Below are 23232 nucleotides of genomic sequence, written 5' to 3' on the forward strand. Positions count from 1 at the left end.
CGGCTCACCCCTTCCTCCCGCCCCCGCCCCGCACTCACCGTCCAGCCTGCCCTCCCCCCACACTGCGCAGGAGCGTCCTGGCGGCCCCCTTCACGTGCTTGTTCCTGAGGGTGTAGATGAGCGGGTTGAGCGCCGGGGTGACCACGGTGTAGAAGAGCGAAACGAACTTGCCCCGGCCCTGGTCGTAGCGGCGCGTGGGCTGTAGGTAGGTGTAGATGGCCGAGCCGTAGAAGAGGCAGACGGCGGTCAGGTGGGACCCGCACGTGCCCAGCGCTTTGCTGCGGCCGCCCCGGGAGCGCATGCCGCAGATGGCGTGGGCCACAGCGCCGTACGAGGCCAGGATGACGGCGGACGGCAGCAGCAGGATGACCACGCGCGCAGCGAACATCCGGCGCTCGGTGGCGTCGCGGTCACCGCCACAGGCCAGCTGCAGCAGCGCGGGGAGCTCGCAGATGAAGTGGTCCAGCCGGCGGGGCGCGCACAGCGGCCGTGCGGCCAGGAGCGCGCTCTGCGCGGCGGAGTTGGCCAGGCCGCCCAGCCAGGAGGCGCAGGCCAGCGCGCGGCACCGGCGCGGGGAGGCGAGCTCGGCGTGGCGCAGCGGGTGCACGACGGCGGGCCGCGCGGTCCAGCGCCATCACCGCCAGCAGCAGGCCCTCCACGGAGCCCAGCGCCAGCGACGTGCACAGCTGGGCCAGGCAGCCCGCGCGGGGCAGCCACAGCTCCGCGCCGCACAGGCTGGCCAGCAGCGCCGGCGCCACGCTCGTCGTGAAGCCCGCGTCCACCAGCGCCAGGTGGCCCAGGAAGTAGTACATGGGGGTGTGTGCAGGCGCGGGTCGCGCACGGCCAGCAGCACGAGGGTCGAGTTGCCCGCCAGGGTCAGGAGGTAGCAGAGCAGGACGAGGGCGAAGAGGCCGGGCTGCAGCGCGGGCCAGTCGGAGAAACCCAGCAGGAGGAAGCGCTCCCCGGTGCTGCTGTGGTTGGCCTGCGGGAGGAAACTCCCAGAGGGTTTGGAAGGAGGCTGAGCCAGGGTGAGTTTACCCCCAGGGAGCTAAAGAGATCCCAGCTGCCCGGGGGAGGGGCGGGGGATCGGTTGGGAGGGAGCGGAGAGTCGCTCTCAATACAGACGGGAGTCCTAGCCCTACCTCAGCACAGCTTGGCTGATGAATTGTTTAGCAGATTCTTTGGGGGAGAAGGAATTTCCACTTGTTGGAAGAGCAGACTTAGACCGGGAGAGGGAAGACTGGCCAAGGTCACAGCTAGTGAGTGGCCCCGTGGGGCTTGTAGTCGGGCTTGTCTCCTTTCCAAATCTGTGCGTTTTCTGCTCCTCGCTGGCTTCTCACTGCACTCCTCCGGTCCAAGCAGGAATCTGATCTCCCTCCCATAGACTAGTCCTTCAGATACTGGACAGAGCCCCCCCCCCCCCCCCAGCCTCCCTCCCTCCTTCCAAAGTGTGTAGTGCTTGTGAGTAAGTGCAGTGCCCTAGTCTGGGTAGAGCTGTTACTTAAGAGATGAGAACCGTCTATGGCCTTCTTTGTTTCAGGGATTCTACTTCAGAGAATACAACCATTAGCGCTGACTACTGAGTGCTGCTCTGTGGGGAGTCTGTGTTCTAGGCTGTCACCATCATCCATGCCTCTCTGGCTTCTCCCCGTGTGGTGGTCATGATCTGGGGGCCTTGAAGCCCAGAGTCCTCTGGCAGAACAGGAAGCTAGAAGCCCTGGGTCCCACCAGCGTAATTGCCCTGGGGCAGCTGGATTATTTGATATGGGGAAGTCACTGCATCTCCCTTGCCTTCCTGTTGCACGTGTAAGAGGAGGAGTCTGACCTAGATGGTCTCCAGGGCTCCTGTCTTATAGCCTGGCTCTCACTGGCAAAAAGAAAAAAAAATTGTCCTTGAGTGAAAAGGGGACCCAACACAGAAGGCTTTAACCCTGCAGAGTGACACTGAGTCGCATTTCCTAATGGTACAGAAACCATACGGTAGGTGCGAGGACTCAATGTTACAGCGAAATCTCGCTCCTGCACACTTCCTGGCAGGGGTGCGGAGATAGATAAACTCTGTAGTCACTATTCTGAGTTTAAAAATCACGAGGCCCTAATTTTCTTTAAAATGTTTCAGGGAAATCTCTTCCCCCCAGAGCACGTCGTGCTTACTGGGATCCATTTATGCTCAGGAGACGGAACCGGTGTTCGTGGTGTGAGTCAGAGCAAGGGCGGGGGCGTCAGACCGCCCGAGCTCCAGTCTCGGCTCTGCCATCGCCCAGCGGAACGACCCTGGGCACGCGGCTTCACCTGCCCGTGGCTCCGTGTCCTACTTGAAAGTGGACTGGGTGGGGGGGTGAAGCCCGGAGAGCTCTCAGAACAGGCCCGGGACCGAGTGGGCGTCTCGTAAGTGCTCACTCTTCCCATCTGCACCTGCGAGTCAGGAGAGGTCTGTGGGCGCTCCCACTCCGGTCAGGGCCAGAGCCGGCTGTGAGTTCAGGTCTTTTTATTGACGAACTCTGGTCTTGACTCACCTGCAAGTGAGGCGATACTCCTGTCCTAAGAGGAAGGTAGGTGGGCGGCTGAGGTTAAACAGCTTGCCCGGGCCACACTGTTTGTAAATGCTTGTCAGGATTTCACCCAAAGCTCCCTAATTCCAAGAGCCTTGCTTTACATCTGTGCACATATGTTTAAGCCGGGCTCTACCCTGCCAGAGGCTGCGGAGGATGGAGGACCTGCGAACCCCGAGCTTGCTGCAGACCACGGGGGCCTCGGGGAGAGGAATACAGGCGAGAGCTGGCATTCAGGCTTGTGGCCCAAAGGTGCTAGAGACGTTGTTCTAGAGAGTCCAGTTTTCTAAGTTTGGGATCACGTGACACACACCCGTTCAGCCAGCCAGGCCCTTAACAGTTCCCCTCCAGACACACCAAACCCCGAAACCAGGCGCAGAACAGTAAAATCACTCAACCAACACCAGTACCCCATGGAACACACATTCCCGAATACTCAGACACATATGTGCACATATGTGTCCCCTCATCAAACCCTGAGGCTTCCAGAAGGCAAATCTGTCATCAGAATATTCCAGGATGTGTCCCCAAACCTCATTCGGTATTCTAGAACGTGCACGTCACCTACAAGACCATCTTCCTACCTTCATGTCCGGGTCTCCGGCACTGATGTTCCGCCGCTTCTTTCCAGATGATCAGTCGGTCTGTTGCGTCCGCTCCGGATCCTCAGAGTTGGAGATGGCCGTGGTGGGGGATGAACGAGCGAATGGCATGACTGTTGATCTCGAGACTGGGTGCCTGCGGTCAGAGCCAGGTCCTTCCTTCGGGAACAGGACATGGAGTGGCGAGCCCTTGCTTGTCAGCTGAGGAGTGAACACAAGGTCTTCAGCAGAGAAGCTGGCCCGGTCTGGAGAAGCACCGAGATTCCGGCAGAGTGGCGGTGTCTGTTCCCAGAGAGCCGGCACCAGGGTGAGACCAGGCAAGGACCGGCGTCTTGGGCCGGTCACAGGTCACCGGTGGCTGCAGCTGGCCGCGGAAACCGCCTTCCAGATTCTGAAGGCTCCGGAGCCGTGCAGCGGGGATGTTGGTGAGCCGCTCACTGGAGAGGAGGCAGGGGAAGTGATTCTCCCTGCTGTTGAGAAGAGAGAATGAGGCCCTGGGGAACCCCTGTCCCACTCCCATAATGAGCACCTGTGCGGATTTGTCCAAAGGAGTCCCCCAGGGCAAGGAGAGGAACATTCTGGAGGCAAAGGCCCTGGAGGGTGGTGTGTCCCTGGCTGCGTGGAGGCCAGAGGCAGCCCCGGCTTCCTCCCCAGCCCCTGTTCCCCTAGCATAGTGCTGTAGGGTATTGTTCTGGGGACGAGGGACCTTGAGCAGCTGCATGGCCTCAGTGACTCTCAGGGTCAGTATGAAAACGGGGGAGACAGTTCTCGTCTGTGGGAGGGGCTTGAGGTCTGGCAAGGTCATCCTCAGTTCTGACCCTCCTGTCATCGGCCTTCACCGCCACCCCTTCTTGTGGCTCTCACTGCCTTTGCTCTGTCCCTGGCTGAGCCCCCTCTCCCAGGACGGCCTGTCCTATTTCCTGACAGATCTCTCTCCACCCAGACGAGGCTTCTCTGCTCCCTCCTGCAGTCCCTCCCTTGGCTGGCGTCTGGAGGTCTGTCATGGTCCCCAAGGCGGCCTGTCTCCACTGCTCTCTCGAGCTTGGGTTCCCCGGTCAGTCCTGGTGGTTCCTGCTCTGCCCACTCCTCCTGGCGCTCCTGCCTCTTCTCCCTTGGTTATATTCCGTTGGCTAGATCATCATCCTATTCGAATGAAATCCTAATCCTACCCTGTCCCCATATTTGTTCAGCCGATTGTCGATTGTCGCTGGAGGTCAGGCCTGAACCCTCCGAGAAGCTTCGGTTCATGACCATAAAGGTTCTTTTTAATTTTCCCGCTTGCTGGAGACACACTACCTCGGGTCAGTTTACGGCGTCCGGCGTGGTGACGGGTTTCGCGGACGTACTGTGCGGTGTCTGCCGGATTGCGGTCCGTGAGCACGGGCTCCGGCTCGCACAGCTGTCGCCGCACTGTCGCTGTGGTCACAACACGCACACGCCCTCCTGCAGCAGCTGTGAGCGCACGGACGTGTTCCCCGCACTCGCCCCTCCGCACTGCCATCCCAGAACTCATCGTAACTGGAAGTTCATCCTCTTTGGCCAGCATCTCCCCTTCGGCCCTGCCCTCAGCCGCTGGCGACCCCCATTTGATCCACATACTCAGTGCTTTGGGACCCCACGTATAAATGGCACCAAGCAGCGGTTGTCTTTCTCTGTCTGATTTGTCCCACTCGACGTAATGCTCTGTCCTTCCGTGGGGCTGCACACGGCAGGGTTTCCTTCGTCATGGCTGAGGACTGTCCCACTGCATCTTCTTCATCCACGTATCCACCCAGGGCCACTGGAGTTGTTCGCAGGGCTCGCGAGGAGCGGGGCGGGGAGCACGGCAGTGCCCATATCTCTTTGAAGGAGTTCGCCTCCTTTGGATGTATCCAAAGTGGATGTATCCCCAAGTGGAATTGCTGGATCGCTGGATGTGGTAGCTTTTTCGTTGTTGGAGAACCTGCACTCTGTTTTCCCTGGCGCCTGAGCTGGTTCCCATCCCCACCACCAGGGCACGGGGTTCCCTGTTCTCCACATTTCTACCAACACTTCTTCTCTCTCGTCCTTCAGATAAGAAGCGTTCTGACAGGTGTGCGGTGATGTCTCATTGTGGCTAATATTAACGTGACTCTAGTGATTAGTGCCACCGAGCACCTTTTCACGTACCTCTTGGCATTTGTATGTTTTCTTTGGAAAACCGTCAATTCAGGTCCTTCGCCCATTAATTGGATCATTTGTTTCTTTCCCTATTTAGTTGTATGTGTTCTCCATATACTTGCATATACATATAACAGACACCTGGTTGCAAATATTTTCTCCCATTTCTAGGATGCTGTTTTGCTTTGTTGATTTCTTTTCCAGCGCTGGAGCTCTCTATTATTTTACTATTTATTTATTTGTACTTGAAACATCTTGAATGCAGTGGTTCAAATTACTTCATAAATTTCCTACTTATTACTATTGATTACAATAAAAACTTTGCACACACCCCAATGGTAAAGTGTAACCCTTTGATTTTCTTCTTTTTTGGGGGGGGGGGTAATGATTTTATTTCTGTATTTGACAGAAAGAGAGAGCACAAGTAGGGGAAGCAGCAGGCAGAGGCAGAGGGAGAAGCAGCCTCGTTGCTGAGCTGGGAGCCCGATGTGGGGCTTGATGCCAGGACCATAGGGTTTTGACCTGAGCTATAGGCAGACACTTCACTGACTGATGGACCCAGGTGCCCCAAAATGTAACCCTTTTAAATAATTCACACTCAACATGTGTTTTATTTCTTTTCCTCACTAAATAAGTTTTTATGTATTTTATTTTATTTTTTTATTATGTTCAGTTAGCCAACAGATTGTACATCATTAGTTTTTGATGTACTGTTCAACGACTCATTAGCTGCATGTAACACCCAGTGCTCACCACAACACGTGCCCTCCTGAATACCCATCACCTGGTTATCCCCTACCCAAACTCACTCCTCTCTGTAACCCTCAGTTTGTTTCCTATGATTAACAGTCTCTCATGGTTTGTCTTCCTCTCTGATTTCTTCCCTTTCAGTTTTTCCTCCCTTCCCCTGTGGTCCTCCACACTATTCCTCCTGTTCCACATATGACTGAAACCATGTGCTTGACTTATTTCACTCAGTATAATCCCCTCCAGTTCCATCCATGTTGATTCAAATGTTGGGGGTTCATCCTTTCTGACGGCTGAGTGATATTCCATCATGTGTATGGACCACATCTTCTTTATCCATTCATCCGTTGAGGACATCTCGGCTCCTTCCGCAGTTTGGCTATTGTGTACATTGTTGCTATGAACATTGGGGTGCATGTGCCCCTTCTTTTCGCCCCTATCTGTATCTTTGGGGTAAATACCCAGGAGTGTGATTGTTGGGTTATAGGGTAGCTCTATTTTTAATGTCTTGAAAAAACTCCATACTGTTTTCCAGAGTGGAAGGACCAGCTTGCATTCCCACCAACAGTGGAAGAGGATTCTTTCCCTTTTATACACATCCTCTCCAATATTTGTTGTTTTCTGTCTTGTCAGTTTTGGCCATTCTAACTGGTGGAAGGTGGCATCTTAATGTGGTTTTGATATGTGTTTCCCTGACAAGTGTTTCCCTGATTGCAAGTGATGTGGAGCATTTTTCATGTGTCGGTTGGCCATGTGTATGTTTTCTTTGGAGAAGTGTCTGTTCATGTCTTCTGCCCCTTTCTTGAGTGGATTATTTGTTTTCTGGGTGTTGTGTTTGAGAAGTTCTTTATAGATCTTGGATACCAGCCCTTTATCTGTAATGTCATTTGCAAATATCTTCTCTGATTCTGTGAGTTGCCTCTTGGTGTGGTTGACTGTTTGCTTGGTTGTGCAGAAGCTTTTGATCCTGATAAAGACCCCAAAGTTCATTTTTGCTTTTGTTTCCCTTGCCAGAGATGTGTCTTGCAAGAATTTGCTGTGGCCAAGGTGGAAGAGGTTGCTGCCTGTGCTCTCCTCTAGGATTTTGATGGATTCCTGTCTCACATTGAGGTCTTTCATACATTTTTTTAAACATTATTTTATTTTTTCAGTGTTCCAAGATTCATGGTTTATGCATCACGCCCAGTGCTCCATGCAATATAGGCCGTCTTAATACCCACCACCAGACTCACCCAACCCCCACACCCTCCCCTCCAAAACCCTCACTTTATTTCTCAGAGTCCACAGTCTGTCATGGTTTATCTCCACCTCCAATTTCCCCCAACTCCCTTCTCCTCTCTTTCTCCTAATGTCCTCCATGTTATTCCTTATGCTCCACAGGTATGTGAAACCATATGATAATTGACTTTCTCTGCTTGGCTTATTTCACTCAGCATGATCTCTTCCAGTCCCATCCATGCTGATACAAAAGTTGGGTATTCATATTTTCTGATGGAGGCATAATACTCCGTTGTACATATGGATCACATCTTCTTATCCATTCATCTGTTGAAGGACATTTTGGCTCTTTCCACAGTTTTGTGACTGTGGCCATTGCTGCTTAGTACATTGGGGTACATATGGCCCTTCTTTTCACTATCTATATCTTGGAGGTAAATATCCAGCAGTGAAATTACAGGGTCTTCATCCATTTTGAGTTATCTTTGTGTATGGAGTCAGTGAACGGTCCAGTTTCATTCTTCTGCATGTGGCTGTCCAATGTTCCCAGCACCATTTATTGAAGAGATTGTCTTTTTTCCATTGACTATTCTTTCCTGCCTTGCTGAAGATTAGCTGACCATAGAGTTGAGGATCCATTTCTGGGCTCTCTATTCTGTTCCATTGGTCTATGTGTCTGTTTTTGTGCCAGTACCATATGTCTTGATGATCACACCTTTGTAATGGAGTTTGAGGGTGGGAATGTGTTGCCCCCAGCTTTGGTTTTCCTTTTCAACATTCTCCCAGCGATTTGGGGTCTTTTCTGGTTCCATATCAATTTTAGGATTGTTTGTTCCAGCTCCATGAAAAAGTCAATTGTATTTTGATAGGGATGGCATTGAAAATGTAGATTGCTCTGGGCATCATAGACATTTTCACAATGTTTATTCTTCCAATCCATGAGCATGGAATGCTTTTCCATCTCGTGTATCTTCCCCTCCATTTCTGTCTTAAGTGTTCTGTAGTTTCTAGAGTATAGATCCTTTCCCTCTTTGGTGAGGTTTATTCCAAGGTATCTTACAGGTTTTGGTGCTATGATAAATGGAATCAACTCCTTAATTTCTCTTTCTTCAGTCTTATTGTTAGTGTGTAGAAATGCAAGCGATTTCTGTGCCTTGATTTTGTATCCTGCCATGTTGTTGAATTGCTGTATGAGTTCTAGTCATTTGGAGGTGGAGTCTGTTGGGTAAAATATCATGTTTTCTGTGAGGAGAGAACTTCTTTGCCAAGTTGAATGCCTTTTATTTCTTTTTGCTGTCTGATTGCTGAGGCTAGGACTTCTAGTACTGCGTTGAACAATAGTGGTGAGAGTGGCATCCCTGTTGTGTTCCTGACCTTAAGGGAAAAGCTCTCATTTTATCCCCATTGAGAATGATATTTTCCACGGAGTTTTCATAATGACTTTTATGATATTGAGGTATGTTTCCTCTATCCCTACACATGGAAGAGTTTTCATCAAGAAACCATGCTGCATTTTGCCAAGTGTTTTCTCTGCATCAGTAGAGAAGGTCATATGGTTCTTGTTCCCTCTCTTGTTACTGTGCTCTATCACACTGATAGATTTGCAGATTCTGAACCACCCTTGCCGCCCAGCATAACTCTCACTGGTCCTGGTGAATCATTCTTTTAACGGACTGTTGGATCCTATTGGCTAGGATCTTGTCAAGTATTTTGGCTTCCGTGTTCATCGGGGATCTTGGTCTGAAATTCTTCTTTTGGATGGGTTGCCTGGTTTTGGGATCAGGTAATTCTGGTCTCATAGGATGAGTTTGGAATTTTTCCTTCTATTTCTATTTTTTGAAAGAGCTTCAGTAGAATATATATTATTTTGTCTTTAAATGTTTGGTAGAATTCCCCTGGGAAGTCATGTGGCCCTAACTTCTTGTTTTTCGGGAGGCTTTTGATTACTGTTTCAATTTCCATGCTCGTTATTTGTCTAGTCAGATGATCTATATCTTCCTGTTTCACTCTTGGTAGCTTGTACGTTTCTAGGAATGCATCCATTTCTTCCCGATTGCTTAATTTGTTGTCATATAGTTGCTGGTGATAATTCCGTGTAATTGTTTCTATTTCCTTGGTGTTAGTCATGATCTCTTCCATTTCATTTATGATTTTATTGATTTGGGTCCTTCCCTTTTTCTTTTGAATAAGTCTGGCCAGAGGTTTATTGATCTTACCAATTCTTTCAAAGTACCGGCTTCTAGTTTCGTTGATCTCTTTTACTGTTTTTCAGGTTTCTGTTTCATTGATTTCTGTGCTGATCTTTATTATTTCTCTTCTCCTCTTTGGTTTAGGTCTTATTTTCTGTTCTTTTGCTAGGATCTTTAGGTGTAAGCTTAGCTTGTGCGTTTGGGATTTTTCTAATTTTTTGAGAGAGTCTTAGATGGCTATGTATTTCCCTTTTAGTACTGCCTTTGTTGTATCCCATAGGTTTTGAATGGATGTTCTTTTATTTTCATTGGTGTCTATGAGCTGTTTAAGTTATTCTTCAATTTCTTGGTTGACCCAATCATTCTTGAGCAGAATGTTATTTAACTTCTAAGTGTTTGAGTTCCTTCCTAAGTTCTTCCTGTGTTTGAGTTCCAGTTTCACAGAATTTTGGTCTGAAAATAGGCAGGCAATCATCTCAATCTTTTGGTATCAGTTCAGGCCTGATTTGTGACCCAGTATGTGGTCTGTTCTGGAGAAAGCTCCATGTGAATTTGAGAAGAATGAGTATTCTGTTTTTTTTTTTTTGAAGGTGGAATGGTCTGTATGTGTCTGGGAAATCTATCTGGTCCAATGTGTCATTCAAAGCTCTTGGTTTTTTGTTGATCTTCTGCTTAGATGATCTGTCTATTGCTGAGAGTAGAATGTTGAGGTCTCCTAATATTTATGTATTACTATCAATATGTTTCTTTATTTCGGTTAAAGATGGCTTATGTAGTTGGCTGCTTCCATGTTGGGGGCACCGATATTTACAATTGTTAGGTCTTCTTTTTAGATAGACCTTTTAATTATGATATAGTGTCCTTCTGCATCTCTTACTACAGACTTTAGTTTGAAATTTAATTTGTCTGATATAAGAATTGCTACCCAAGCATTCTTTTGAGGTCTGTTGGCATGAGAAATGGTTCTCCATCCCCTCACTTTCAGTCTGGTTGTATCTTCATGTTCAAAATGAGTCTCTTGTAGACAGCATATGGATGAGTCCTGTCTTTTTTTTTTTTTTTTTTTTTAAATTTGACGGACAGAGATCACAAGCAGGCAGAGAAGCATGCAGAGAGAGAGAGGAGGAAGCAGGCTCCCTGCTGAGAAGAGAGCCCGATGCGGGGCTCGATCCCAGGACCCTGGGATCATGAACTGAGCTGAAGGCAGAGGCTTTAACCCACTGAGCCACCCAGGTGCCCCTATAAACTAATTTGATTTTCTATGTACACCCTCATATTATCTGTGAATAGTCAGAATTATCCCCTCAATTCTTATTCTTTTTGTTTCTCTTGCCTTATAGTACTTGGTAGATTCTCCAATGCAATGTTGATTAGAGTAGCATCCTTTGAAGTTTTTCTTTTTTTTTTTTTAAAGATTTTTTATGTGATAGACAGAGATTACAAGTAGGCAGAGAGGCAGGCAGAGAGGGAGGAGGTGGGGAAGCAGGCCCCCTGCTGTGCAGAGAACCTGATTTGGGGCTTGATCCCAGGACCCTGAGATCATGACCTGAGCTGAAGGCAGAGGCTTAACCCACTGAGCCACCCAGGTGCCCCTCACTTGAAGATTAAAAAAAAAAAGGTTTTATTTATTTATTTGACAGACAGAGATCATAAGTAGGCAGAGAGGCAGGCAGAGAGAGAGGAGGAAGCAGGCTCCCTGCCAAGCAGAGAGCCCGATGTGGGGTTTGATCCCAGGACCCTGAGATCATGACCTGAACCGAAGGCAGAAGCTTTAACCCACTGAGCCACCCAGGTGCCCCTCACTTGAAGATTTTAATATACCTTTCTCCATATCTGACAGAAAAGTAGACAAAACATTGGTAACTAATGTGATGTAATTGGCATATATGGAACATTACATAGTTAGTGCAGAATACATTATTTTCAAGTGGTCCTAGGATATTTCCCCAAGTAGATGAAATGTTGGGCCATGAAGCAAGTCTACGCAGTTTAAAGCCTGAAATTAACTAGGTTATATTCTTAGACCACAGGGGAATTGAGCCATAGTCATAATGAAAAGAAACCAGGAAGTCCCTCAATGTCTGAAAATTAAATGTAACTTTGCTGCATATCCTACGGGAGAGAGAGGGAAATCCTCCACCTTTCCTGCCTCCGAGCTCGCAGACAATCCCACTCTGTCTGTGAAGAGCAGTGCGATTAGCTAGACAGGGGTTAAGCCTTAGGTCAGAGTTCTGCCTGCCCCAGCCACACCTGGCAGCCTTGGCCTGTGGTCTCCCCAGAGCCGCCCTTTCTGGTGGCCCTGAGCCAAGTGGGACAACATGGCCGTGTGGAAATGGGAAGCTGCACAGCCCTAGTGATGACGGCGCTACTGTATCGTCCTCACCAGTGCAACAGCACGCTTTCTGAGTGAGATACGGCACAACAGCAGGTTCCTTCTTTAGGGGTTGAAAATCATCTTGGGATTCATCCATTAGAAATACGGGTTCAACATGGGTTCTTTCTTCTGGAAAAGCAATAGACTGAAATAGCCATCATGGCTTCCTGAGCACCTGTCTGGAGAGCCAGCGCACCGGCTCTTTGTGGGATTCTCCCTCGTAAACATCCAAACTATGATGTAAATATTATCAGTCGCATTTTCTAGATGGTTAGACAGGGGCTCAGAGATGATTCGAGTCACAGAGGATTTGAGTGTCAGAAACCTACGTGGGATCCCCAGACTAACTCCAAATCCCTTGTTATTCCATACGTGGTAGTATTTCCCTCTTATCTCTGGTATTCTGGGTCAGGAAACATGTCAGGTCTCAGGATTTTCTTGTGTGGCCAAGTGGAGCAGATTTTGTTGGACTTTTTACCTCTGCCTATCATGATCATTATGATAATTATCTCAGTGGAGGACCTCTGAGTAAGATACCCAATGATTCCTAGGAATAGGGACATTATAATTGATATTATATTCTATATATTATATTCTATATATCATATATCACATATTGTTAATGTAACATTAATATAATTATTATATACTAATCTAGTAATTGTATTTATATAATATATAATATAATATTAAAATGATATTAAGTTGATAAATTAATAATTAAATTTCTATTAAAATGACATTAAAATTACTGAAAGAACTATCTTTCTAAAATTGATTCAGGATCTGGTATTTTCAGAGTCTGCTGTAAGACAGGTCTGAAATAGGGGCCCCTGGGTGGCTCAGTTGTTAGGCGTCTGCCTTCAGCTCAGGTCATGATCCCAGCATCCTGGAATTGAGCCCCATGTCAGGCTCCCTGCTTGGCAGGGCCCTGTTTCCCCCTCTCCCTTTCCCTTTGTCTGTGTTCCCTCTCTCACTGTCAAATAAATACATAAAATCTTAAAAAAAAAAAAACAGGTCTGAAGTATTTTTAAAACACAGCTCAGCTGCCTTCTACAAAGTGAGACAATGTTTATAAACATTGCTAAAATACTCCCGTACCAACGATTACTTACTTGCCAACCATCGTAGTGTTTACATGGTATGACTATGACTTCCATTAGTCAAAATCTGCAGGGAAAGAACTAAGACGGTGTATCCAAGCTTTAGGGGGGCTTCATGTTTAAGTTAGTGTTGAGACAATGAGCTACTCTGTTTTATTCTGTAGTCCAAGGGAATGGTGCCAGACATCTCTAAATACTGGGAGGTTCTAAAATTCGGACTTGAAATTATCTGTGTGCTTCAGAGATGTGGTCAGGAGCAGGGAAGGAGCCCAGTGTCTGTGGCCTGTGTTGACCATGGAACAGGTAACTTCTGTAGGCATCATTTTTATTTCTTGATACTGTTTTTAAAGGTGCTTTTGTCTCAAGTTCTTCTCTTTAGTAGTAATTAGAATGAGAGTGGAAATTTCTGTTTTTTACCATCCATGGACCCAGATCCTGGGCTGACAGGGAAGCTATCCTTTACCATTTCACCAAACTCACAATGACTGGGCAAAACCTCAGAGCATGGGCCCTATTTCTGCCCCAAGCCCATGTTGTATATCTGCTTCCAGAAGAAAAAGATAATCCAAAAATGCCATTGCAAACATAAAGAGAAGAAAAAAAAAATGAAAGAACCTCTCCCGCTCCCATACGATTAATGTCATACGGTCATGTACATACTGGAAACACAAGAAAAAGTCTGTAACTTTCTAGAATGTGCTTCCTCCTGATGATGTGTAAGTCTGTATGTAAAACAAAACAGAGCGAATATAGAAACCTGCCCTAATGTTCCTCCCCCGGAGCACTCCCTTCCTTGTGAAGATTGTGTCTCCCAGGCAGCTGTCTTGCCTTGGTTCTGAATAAATCTCTCTTTTTCTCTAAAATGTTTAAGAAAGCTTGTCCCTTTAGAGTCGATGATATGCTTTCTTTTTAAGTGAAAAACCAGTGTTCCTGGGCCACACCTCCAACAGCGCAGAAGGGCGGCTGTTCTCGTTCATCCTGGAGCTTCCCTGCAGAACCGAGCGTGTGTGTATTTTCCAGCACAAATGGACTCATCCTAGAAGGATGCTCGGAAGGGCTGAGAAGCTCTCTCCACTCCATGGGTGAGACCACAAGGTGAAGCTCCTCCCGCTTAGAGCATTACTTTTTGGGTCTTAAAACTGCGTTGGAAATGGGGGAAACCGTCGCATTTCCCAAAGCCCAAGCCTGGGAGGGTGTAAGAGCAGCTGAACTTGCTGGGAGCCAGGAACTGCTCCGCAGACAGGGCCGCGGCGGGAAGGGAAGGGGCCGGGCTCTGGGGTGGTCTGCAGTCCTGGGGGTCCGTGGATGGGGCCGGCTGTCTGAGGGCCCTGCCCGCGACCCGCCAGTGCCTGCCGCGCAGAGCCAGGGGTGGGGGCGAGGAGGCGCAGTGGGGACCACCTGCCGTCGTAAGGAGGCGGGTGTAAGGGCAGCCGGGTACAGCCGCCATCCAATGGGCTCGGGGCACAAGCCTCCTCGGCCAATTACCGTGTGGGGGGTGGAGCTCCCTCTCTGCGGGCGCCTCCGGAGCTGCGCTGGGCTGCAGAAGGGGGACCAGCCAAGGCGGGCTCTGAGGGACCCTGGCCCGGTGAGTGCGTGCGGTGTGGTGGGGTGGGGTCTGGGGCTAGTGTGCGCCCTGGGTGGGAGGCAGGGTCCTCGAAGGGCACATCAACGGAGTTCACTGTGGGGACATCTGAGTTTTCTTTTTCCCTTGAAAATTTCTTCTGCCTGATACGCATCTACTGGCCGCATCCCCCGGCCGCATCCCCCGGATCCCTGAACTCCAGGGCGCCCCCTCACCCAAGCTTTTGTGGGATGGGTTGCGGACATTTCAGGGTTTTCCGTGTTCCCCAGGAAGAGTGCATGCAGAGACAGCTCACGGTCCCCAACTTCAGGGGGTGCCCCGTTCCCTGGCACAGTGCAGGTAATGGGCCCTGAGCAGCACCGGAGTTCAGCAGGGTGTCACTTTTTCCCTCAGGCACAGGTGTGGCGCTAACAAGCCCCAGAGCCACCCCCGACTTCAGCATTGTTTCCTGTGTCCCCTGGGAAGGTGGTAATGGGCTGTCAGGGTCTGTCAGGAAGGTCCTCCAGGTTCCTGCCCCCCAGGCACAGGCGTGACGGTAACAAGCCCCAGAGCCACCCCCCCAGCTTCAGCACTGTGCTCCCTGTCCGTGGGGGATGGTGATAATGGTCTGCCAGGATCCTGTGGGAGGATCTTCCAGGTTTCTCTCCCCTCAGGCACCGGCACAGAACCATCCCCAAGATTCATTGTGCCCTTTGTCTCTAAGTTTGGTGGTAATGGCCTCCCCGTGCAGGTCTCAGAGCCCAGGGGTGGGGGTAGGGGGGCGGACCAGACTGGACTCAAGTTGCATAAGGAAGCAATGAGTTGGGTGTTTTTTTGGAAGAGTGACTTCACTTCTCCAAAAAGGACAATGGCTTTGGTTGAACTTAGAGCGAAGCTAATAACTGTTTAAGAAACAGGTGTGCGTCTCTCCTCCCAGGAATTGGAGCAGGTGTGCCGGCCTTAGGTCAGAGGTGCCTGCTTATCCACACCTGACAGCACTTCTCCACTCTGGCTCCATGAGGCCCGAAGTTTTTGAATCAGCATCTGAGTCAGTCATGCATCTTGTCTCAGGATGTTGGCGTTCCAAGAAGGCAGCAGATACGTTCGTCGCAATGCCATATTCATGTCCGGATGGGAGGTAGAAGCTCTCTTTCACCCCAAACCTCCTGGGCTTTCTCTTGTCTCCAGTGGAGCCACAAAGTCTCACTAAAGCAGTGGTCAGCAATCTAGAGGGGCTCCAGGGGTCCTGAGTTTCCCCGAAGGGAGCACCTGGCAGGGGATCTTGTTGTCTCTGTTTATTTCTGGCTCACAGAGGTGTTTGGAACATCTCTTTCCTAGGCAATCCCTTGGATTTGAAAGGGAAGATGAGATGGACTCGGTGTGTGTTTGGAACCTAGAATGCATTCCTTCATCGAACAGTGTTGATTCCATGGGTCCTAGGCTGTGGGGAATGGCCGGCATCTACAGTGAGGTGGCTGTTGTGGTCAGATGCAGACTTTGATGATGTCATTTTTCAAAGGTGAAGTTTCATAATTGATTAGTCTTTTCATCAAAAGAGTTACAATTAGGGTCAAGGGAAGATTAAAAATTATTCAAAGTAGACATTTACCATTTAAAAGGAAAGCTTGACTTTCTAGTTTGACTCAGTGTATTGTCTAGCTATTTGGACGTGCTGTATTTTCTCTGCAGTTTCCTTGGTGGTGGAGTCAGAATGATGAGGGAGCAGGAGGCTGGCTGAGGACAAAGCAAGAGCTGGCGCCTTGCACCCCCCCCCTTCATCCGCTCCCCTCCATAGGTGTAGCATTCCTCAGGCACCCCTGACTGCCATAAAATGATAAATAGTTAACTTGCTGAGATCACAATCCTGCAAGACAGGAGTCTCCCTTGGTTTGCAAATGCCCTTGAGATTACAACAAAGAAGTTACCTTATCAATAGCCCAATTTCCAAAGACTCAGATCTCAGTTCCTCAAGCCCTAATGTCACCCTCCCCTCCATAAAAACCGAAGGAGGCGGAGGTAGAAGGAAAAGTAAATAAAGTTAAATTTCTTCTAAACCTAAATCTCATTAACAAGGATGCTTGATAGCAGGAATGTAACATTCCACCAGACTTCCAATTGTCTTTACTTGATAGCAACTAAGCCTTCAATATCCTGATAGTATTCTTTGCCCCAATAGCCCTTCTGAACACCCCTTTGTCCTCACCTACCCAACTCCTGTGTATATAACCAACCACCCCTCACAACCCGGGGCAGACGCATCTCCGCCTGCCCACGGGCTCTGTCCCCGTGCTCTAATAAATCACCTTTTGCACCAACGACGTCTTAAGAATTCTTTCTTTAGTCGTCGGCTCCGAACCTCCTCACCCCACCGAACCTGACTTAGGTTCTGGGACTTCATCATTTTTGGCAAGCCAGCCAGGAGTTTGTGAGTCTTTACATTTGGACTCTGAGCTTCGGTGCAAAAAATTGGTGAGTACTTTCTCTCCTTTTCCTGTACGCTCATTCCAGGGCTTTTTCAAGGAGTATGGGCTTATTGGAACACTTGCATGTCAATTGCTCAGGCTGTAATCCTCTAGCCTGTGGCTACTCTATGGGGAGGAGAACGTCTGCCTTTTGGCTGTAAGCTAGTACCCTGGCCGGAATGGCAATAAGGCCCAGAAACTTGATGGCCTCACTCTATTCCTGTTCTTATAGAAAGTTGTCTCTCTTGGGGACGGGACAGCCAACTAAGTCACCAGGACGGCTGCCAATCTTAAGACTCCTGTGTGAGGTTTCCTCCTGATTGATCTAATGTGATCCCCTCCACATGCCCGGTCTAGACACTTCTGGCCGCAGGACCTCCACTGGGAGCCGGCCGAAACCAGTACCCGATTGAATTAAAGCGCAAACCGGGGACCGTTTCCTAGGGAAGTTGGCTGCAAGGGCCACATGTGCTGGAATGTCGCATAGACCATGATGGATTTCAGTCTTTACTGTTTCTCGTCAGTGTCTTCTGCAAACCGCCTAAAGCTATGAAATTGAGTAATTTCCCTTGCCAAAACTTCTCTAGCGTTTTTGTGGGTTAATATGGCAAAACAGTATGCAGTCTTCAGGACAGACAATGGCATGGCACAAGCATTTTAGTCCATTCACCAGGCACCCATCTGTAGCCTAGGATGCGATGGGGAAGTGGAGGGGCGCCGGCACCCCTCCAGGGCCTCTTACGGCAGGAATGCCTTCTAGGGAAGGCAGGATGGTGATCAATAGCGTATCTTGAGGGATGCCTCAGGTCGCTTTTGACACCTAAAACCTCTGACATAACCTGTGTGGGACGCTACCCAGGAGTCAGGGGGGATTTGGTAATGGACCTTCTTTACTTTTCTGGAAGCATGGCCTCAGTAGGCTTCCTCAGTTCCCAAGGACTCTACCGTGGGGTGCCTTTTAACCCACTGGAAATAATTTGGATTGCAAAACTTAGGAAAGGACCGAGTTCCTGTAACACTGCATGGCCTCAGTGGGATCTATCCGTTAGATCTCCTCTGCAGGAAGCAGAGCAAATGGACCTAGGATACCTTCACTGCTCATACCTAGGCCTTCATTGCTCTACACCAGGACCCCAGACTAAGGGGCTTTTGTGGAATGTGTTTGCCCAAATGAGTCAGCTGTAAACTTTCTCCTGACATATTCAATGATAATTACGTAAATAAGCCTTCTTCTAGTAAACCCAGGTTGCTGGGCCATCCCTAGCAAAGGGGACTCTGGCTTTATTTCTCTGTTTCTCTTAATAGATGTGGGGGCTTCTCCCTCACTCACTTCCCGTGTTAATGGCTATAACTGGAGCCAACTGGGGTTGGTATAACTCGAGACAGAGACCATAAGGAATATTCCCAAGCAGCTGCCGAAACTCTCTCTGTGTTCTCTGGCCTGACTTGGACTGCCTAATCCCTTCCCCCTTGCTGGTGGGAAAGCATGGCGTCTGCTCTTCTGTTGGGGCTTGTGAGCTCTAAAACCGGGAATCTTTTCTCTGCCTCCTGGCAGCGCTTTGTTTCTTCTGTTTCCCCCTTATTGTGTTTCTGTACCAACGCACGTGCAGCCTGCATGACTGGCCTCTAGATCATGCACCACGGCTCCTTCTCTCTTCACTGTCAAGGAGCAAGAAGAGCACCCCCTGGACCTAACACCCCCACTCCAGATCTTCCCACGCATGTCTCAGGTAAACATTCAAAGTGGAGTGGGCCCAGGTGGAACGTAAATCAGTATTGGAACTAAGTTAAGTTTGTTGGTTTAATTAAGATAGATGCATCTTTGAAGTTAACAGCAGTAAATGTGAAGCTTTATTCTATCGAAGTTTACTAAAGGTCAAATAAGCTCATGTTATTTGTTAAAATTTGTTAGCAAAGAAATACGACGAAACTGACGAAACTGATGGTTAATTGTTGTCTCAAAGTCCTAATGGGTAATTGCTGAAGTAACTTTCAAAGTCTTTGGTAACCTGAAAGTTTTTTAAAGTTTTGCTTGGATGACAAATGGAATTAACCGGGGCAGCCGCATCTCTGCCTGCCCACGGGCCCTGTCCCCGTGCTCTAATAAATCACCTTTTGCACCAACGACGTCTTAAGAATTCTTTCTTTAGTCGTTGGCTCCGAACCTCCTCACCCCACCGAACCTGACTTAGGTTCTGGGACTTCATCAAGAAGGAGAGGCTTTGGGAATTCTCCTGGATAGAGGCACGCTGGTGGCTTCAAGGGGCTTGGCAGAGGTCAGGAGCCCTGGGGTGAGTTCTGGAACTGTTTGCCTGATGCTGGGTGAGTCAGTTGTCCCACAGAGTTTCTGTTTCCTCCTTAAGAAGTTGCTGGCAGGTAGCATCTATGGAAAGGCTTTTTACACAGAAACTATTCTACATAATGAAGAGCAAATAAAGCGAGGTGATTTGGGCTTTATTGTTCTGTAAATAATAGTTTTAAAACCCCCTGTCATAGGCTATGGTATTTCGTTGCACAGGGAGTTCTCAGGAAGCTGCAGTGAAAGATTCAGGTCTCAGAGCAGGTTCACTGAAAAGAAATAAAAATAAATAAATAAAAACTAAAAAAAAATAAAGTAAAGCACAGCCTCAGAGCTGTAACAGGGCACAGTGCCCCCTTGGTGAGGGGGAGAAATGGAGGAGGAGTGTAGGTTATTGAGTTGTTCGGGGAGTGACTCGTTGTGCTCCCAGAGAAAATCTCCCCTCCCTGGGGGGGCGGGTGGCTGCTCACCTGGTGGCCCGTCCTGGGCCCTGAAACCTGACCCAGTGAGTCCCTCGTGACTAGAACTGGGGAATTTATGAAGAACACAGAATGAACCCTGGAGGGCGCCTGCATCCTTTGCACTCAGACAACTCCATGGAGCAAAGGAACCCATTGCCGGTGAGGCGTGTCAGGATCCCTGAGGGTCTGGACTTTGCTGCCTGCGAAGAGGTTGTGTCTTCATCCTCATCTGAACCAGAGCCGTGTTGTCTGGTTACGGAGACCCAGACCTTTACGTGACCACGTCATCTTTATTCTTGTTATTTTAAGCAATATAGACATTGGCTTCGAGATCCAAATACCAGAAGGAGAAACACAAGGTCAGACACCTATGAGGACTGAACTTGTGGCCCCTCTCGCGAGTATGGGCGGTGCGGGGCGGCCCGACGCGGGGTTCTACTTGGATAGAAGTGAGCTGTGCACGCGGAGCGCTTCCTTCTCTCTTCTCCCTCCTTCTCCGAGGGGAAAGTGGAGTGGTGTCTGGGGCTTGGTTTCTGATGTGAAGAAACGGGACACTGGAGACTTGAGAGCCGTGCTCCTGCGGGCGTGCTGCTGCGTGCCCAGTGAGTGAGGGTCTGGCGCCGGACTGGGAAGTGTTGGTGTCCGAGGGAGGATGAGGATGCGGTCCGAGTTTCCCGCACACAGAGCCGCTCGGCTGCTCTGCCCAGAGGGACCCGTTCCTGCCTTTTGAAGGGCAGCCTGAAGGTGGCTCGAAGCCCTCGGGCACTGGAGGAATGCTCTGGGAGGCACCCCTGGGCGGGCCAGTGTGGACAAGCCCAGGGGGTTCCAGAGCTGACGACGAGCACGTTTCCGAGGCCGGAGACGGCTTCTCTGCGAGCCGCGCTGCGCCGGGGAGGAGAGCCGCCTCCGGGTGTCGGGAGTCCCCGAGTCCGCAGGCGTGGGCCTGGCCGGGGCGTCGGGAGCCATGGTGGTGGCCTTCGCTCTGGACGCGCAGGCCAGGTTGCTCCAGGGCCGGGGCTGTGCTCCCAGCCGGCCCTCCTGCGGCAGACGGGTAGGAAACGGGCTTCCTGTCGGCGTCTCCTGTGCTCCTCCCAGCAGGGCGCTCGGTGGGAAGCGGCCCACAGGCAACTGGGAGAAAGGAGGAAGTGTGGTAACTCCCAGCTCTTCTGGGTTGTTCTGAGCCAGGTGAAGGAGCAGGTTTCCGGGGAAGGAGATCGTCTGTGTTCCGTCTGCCTGGGAAGGCGCCTGTCTCAGTGGACTTGCTGGTGTTTGTGTCCAGGAGAACTCTGAACTTCTACCCCCTCAACAAGCTTCTTTCTTTCTTTCCTTTTTTAAATGTAATTCAATTTTTTTAGTGTTCCAAGATTCATTGTTTATATACCACATCCAGTGCTCCATGCAACCCGTACCCTCCATAACACCCACCACTAGGATCAACGATCCCCTCTACCCACTCCCCTCCAAAACCCTCAGTTTGTTCCTCAGAGTCCACAGTATCTCATGGTTCATCTCCCCCTCTGTTTCCCCCCCCATTCACTTTTCCTTTCATTTTCCTAATGTCCTCCATGATATTCCTTATGCTCCACAAGTAAGTGAAACCATATGATAATTGACTTTCTCTGCTTGACTTAGTTCACTCAGCATCATCTCCTCCAGTCCTGTCCATGTTGACACAAAAGTTGGGTATTCCTCCTTTCTGAGGGAGGCATCATACTTCATTGTACATATGGACCACATCTTCTTCATCCATTCGTCTGCCAAAGGGCATTTTGGCTCTTTCCACAGTTTGGCAACTGTGGCCATTGGTGCTATGAACATTGGGGGACATATGGCCCTTCCTTTCACTCCATCTGTATCTTTGGTGTAAATACCCAGTAATGCAATAGCAGGGTCATAGGGAAGTTCTATTTTTAATTTCTTAAGGAATCTCCACACTGTTTTCCAAAGTGGCTGCACCAACTTGCATTCCCACCAACAATGTTAAGTGGGTTCCCCTTTATCCACATCCTCTCTAGCTCTTGTTGTTTCTTGTCTTGTTAATTTTGGCCATTCTAACTGGTATAAGGTGGTATCTCAATGTGGTTTTGATTTGAATTTCCCTGATGGCTAATGATGAAAATTTTTTCATGTGTCTGTTAGCCATTTGTATGTCTTCTTTGGAGAAGTGTCTGTTCCTGTCTTCTGCCCATTTTTTGACATGATTATCTGTTTTTTGGGTGTTGAGTTTGAGAAGTTCTATATTGATCTTGGATACCAGCCCTTTATCTGTAATTTCATTTACAAATATCTTCTCCCATTCTGCGAGTTGTCTCTTTGTTTTCTTAACTGTTTCCTTAGCTGTGCAAAAGCTTGAGGAACTTCTTTTGGAAGTTCCAATAGTTCATTTTTGCCTTTTTTCCCTTGCTTTTGAAGGAATGTCTAGCAAGAAGTTGCTGTGGCTGAGGTCACAGAGGCTACTGCTTGTGTTCTCCTCTAGGATGGATTCCCATCTCACATTGAGGTCTTTCATCCAATTTGAGTTTATCTTTGTGTATGGAGTCAGAGAATGGTCCAGTTTCATTTTTTTTGCATGTGGCTGTCCAATTTTCCCAGCACCACTTATTGAAGAGACTGTCATTTTTCCATTGACTATTCTTTCCTGCCTTGCTGCAGGTGAGTTGACCATAGAGTTGAGGGTCCATTTCTGGGTTCTTTATTCTATTCCATTGGTCTATGTGTCAGTTTTTGTGCCAGGACCATATTGTCTTGATGATCATAGCTTTGTAATAGTGCTTGATGTTGGCAACATGTTGCACCCAGCTTTGGTTTTCTTTTTTCAACGTTCCCCTGGTGATTTGGGGTCTTTTCTGGTTCCATATCAATTTTAGGATTGTTTGTTCCAGCTCCATGAAAAATGTCAATGGTATTTTGACCGGGATGGCATTGAAAGTGTAGATTGCCCTGGGAAGCATAGACATTTTCACACTGTTTATTCTGACCCATGAGCATGGAATGCTTTTCCATCATTTCGTGTCTTCTTCAATTTCTTTCATGAGTGTTCTTTAGTTCTTCAAGTACAGATCCTTTACCTCCTTGGTTAGGTTTATTCCAAGTTATCTTATGGTTCTTGGTGCCATAGTAAATGGAATCAATTCTCTAATTTCTCTTTCTATATTTTCATTGTTTATGTTTACTAAATCAGCTGATTTCTGTGCATTGATTCTGTATCCTGTCACATTACTGAATTGCTGTATGAGTTCTAGTAGTTTGGGGGTGGAGTCTCTTGGGTTTTTCATATAAAGTATCATGTCATCTCTGAAGAGAGAGAGTTTGACTTCTTCTTTGCCAATTTGATACCTTTTATTTCTTTTTGTTTTCTGATTGCTGTCGCTGGGACTTCTAGTACTATATTGAACAACAGTGGTGAGAGTGGGCATCCTTGTCGTGTTCCTGATCTCAAAGGGAAGGCTGTTAGCTTTTCTCCATTGAGAATGATATTCACTGTGGGTTTTTCATAGATAGAGATTTTATGAGGTTGAGGAAGTT

General features: G+C 48.7%; 1 protein-coding gene and 1 long non-coding RNA gene across 2 annotated transcripts; one reads left to right on the forward strand and one right to left on the reverse strand.

Annotated features, from left to right (window-relative positions):
* On the reverse strand, window positions 1-4667 carry LOC123394388 (putative olfactory receptor 2I1). The gene is given in 5 exon segments (XM_045088421.1): window positions 1-613; window positions 615-821; window positions 824-1018; window positions 3480-3624; window positions 4501-4667. Coding segments are annotated over 5 exon segments (1293 nt in total). The 3' UTR covers window positions 1-34.
* Window positions 4668-14404: 9737 nt separating this feature from the next.
* LOC123394458 lies at window positions 14405-16216 on the forward strand. The gene is made up of 3 exons (XR_006609237.1): window positions 14405-14509; window positions 15423-15623; window positions 15824-16216. It is a non-coding gene; the product is annotated as an uncharacterized LOC123394458 (long non-coding RNA).
* Window positions 16217-23232: the final 7016 nt, after the last annotated feature.

Source organism: Mustela putorius, unplaced genomic scaffold, assembly GCF_011764305.1.
Source record: "Mustela putorius furo isolate JIRA1106 unplaced genomic scaffold, ASM1176430v1.1 tig00000095_pilon_pilon_pilon, whole genome shotgun sequence".
NCBI lineage: Eukaryota > Metazoa > Chordata > Mammalia > Carnivora > Mustelidae > Mustela > Mustela putorius.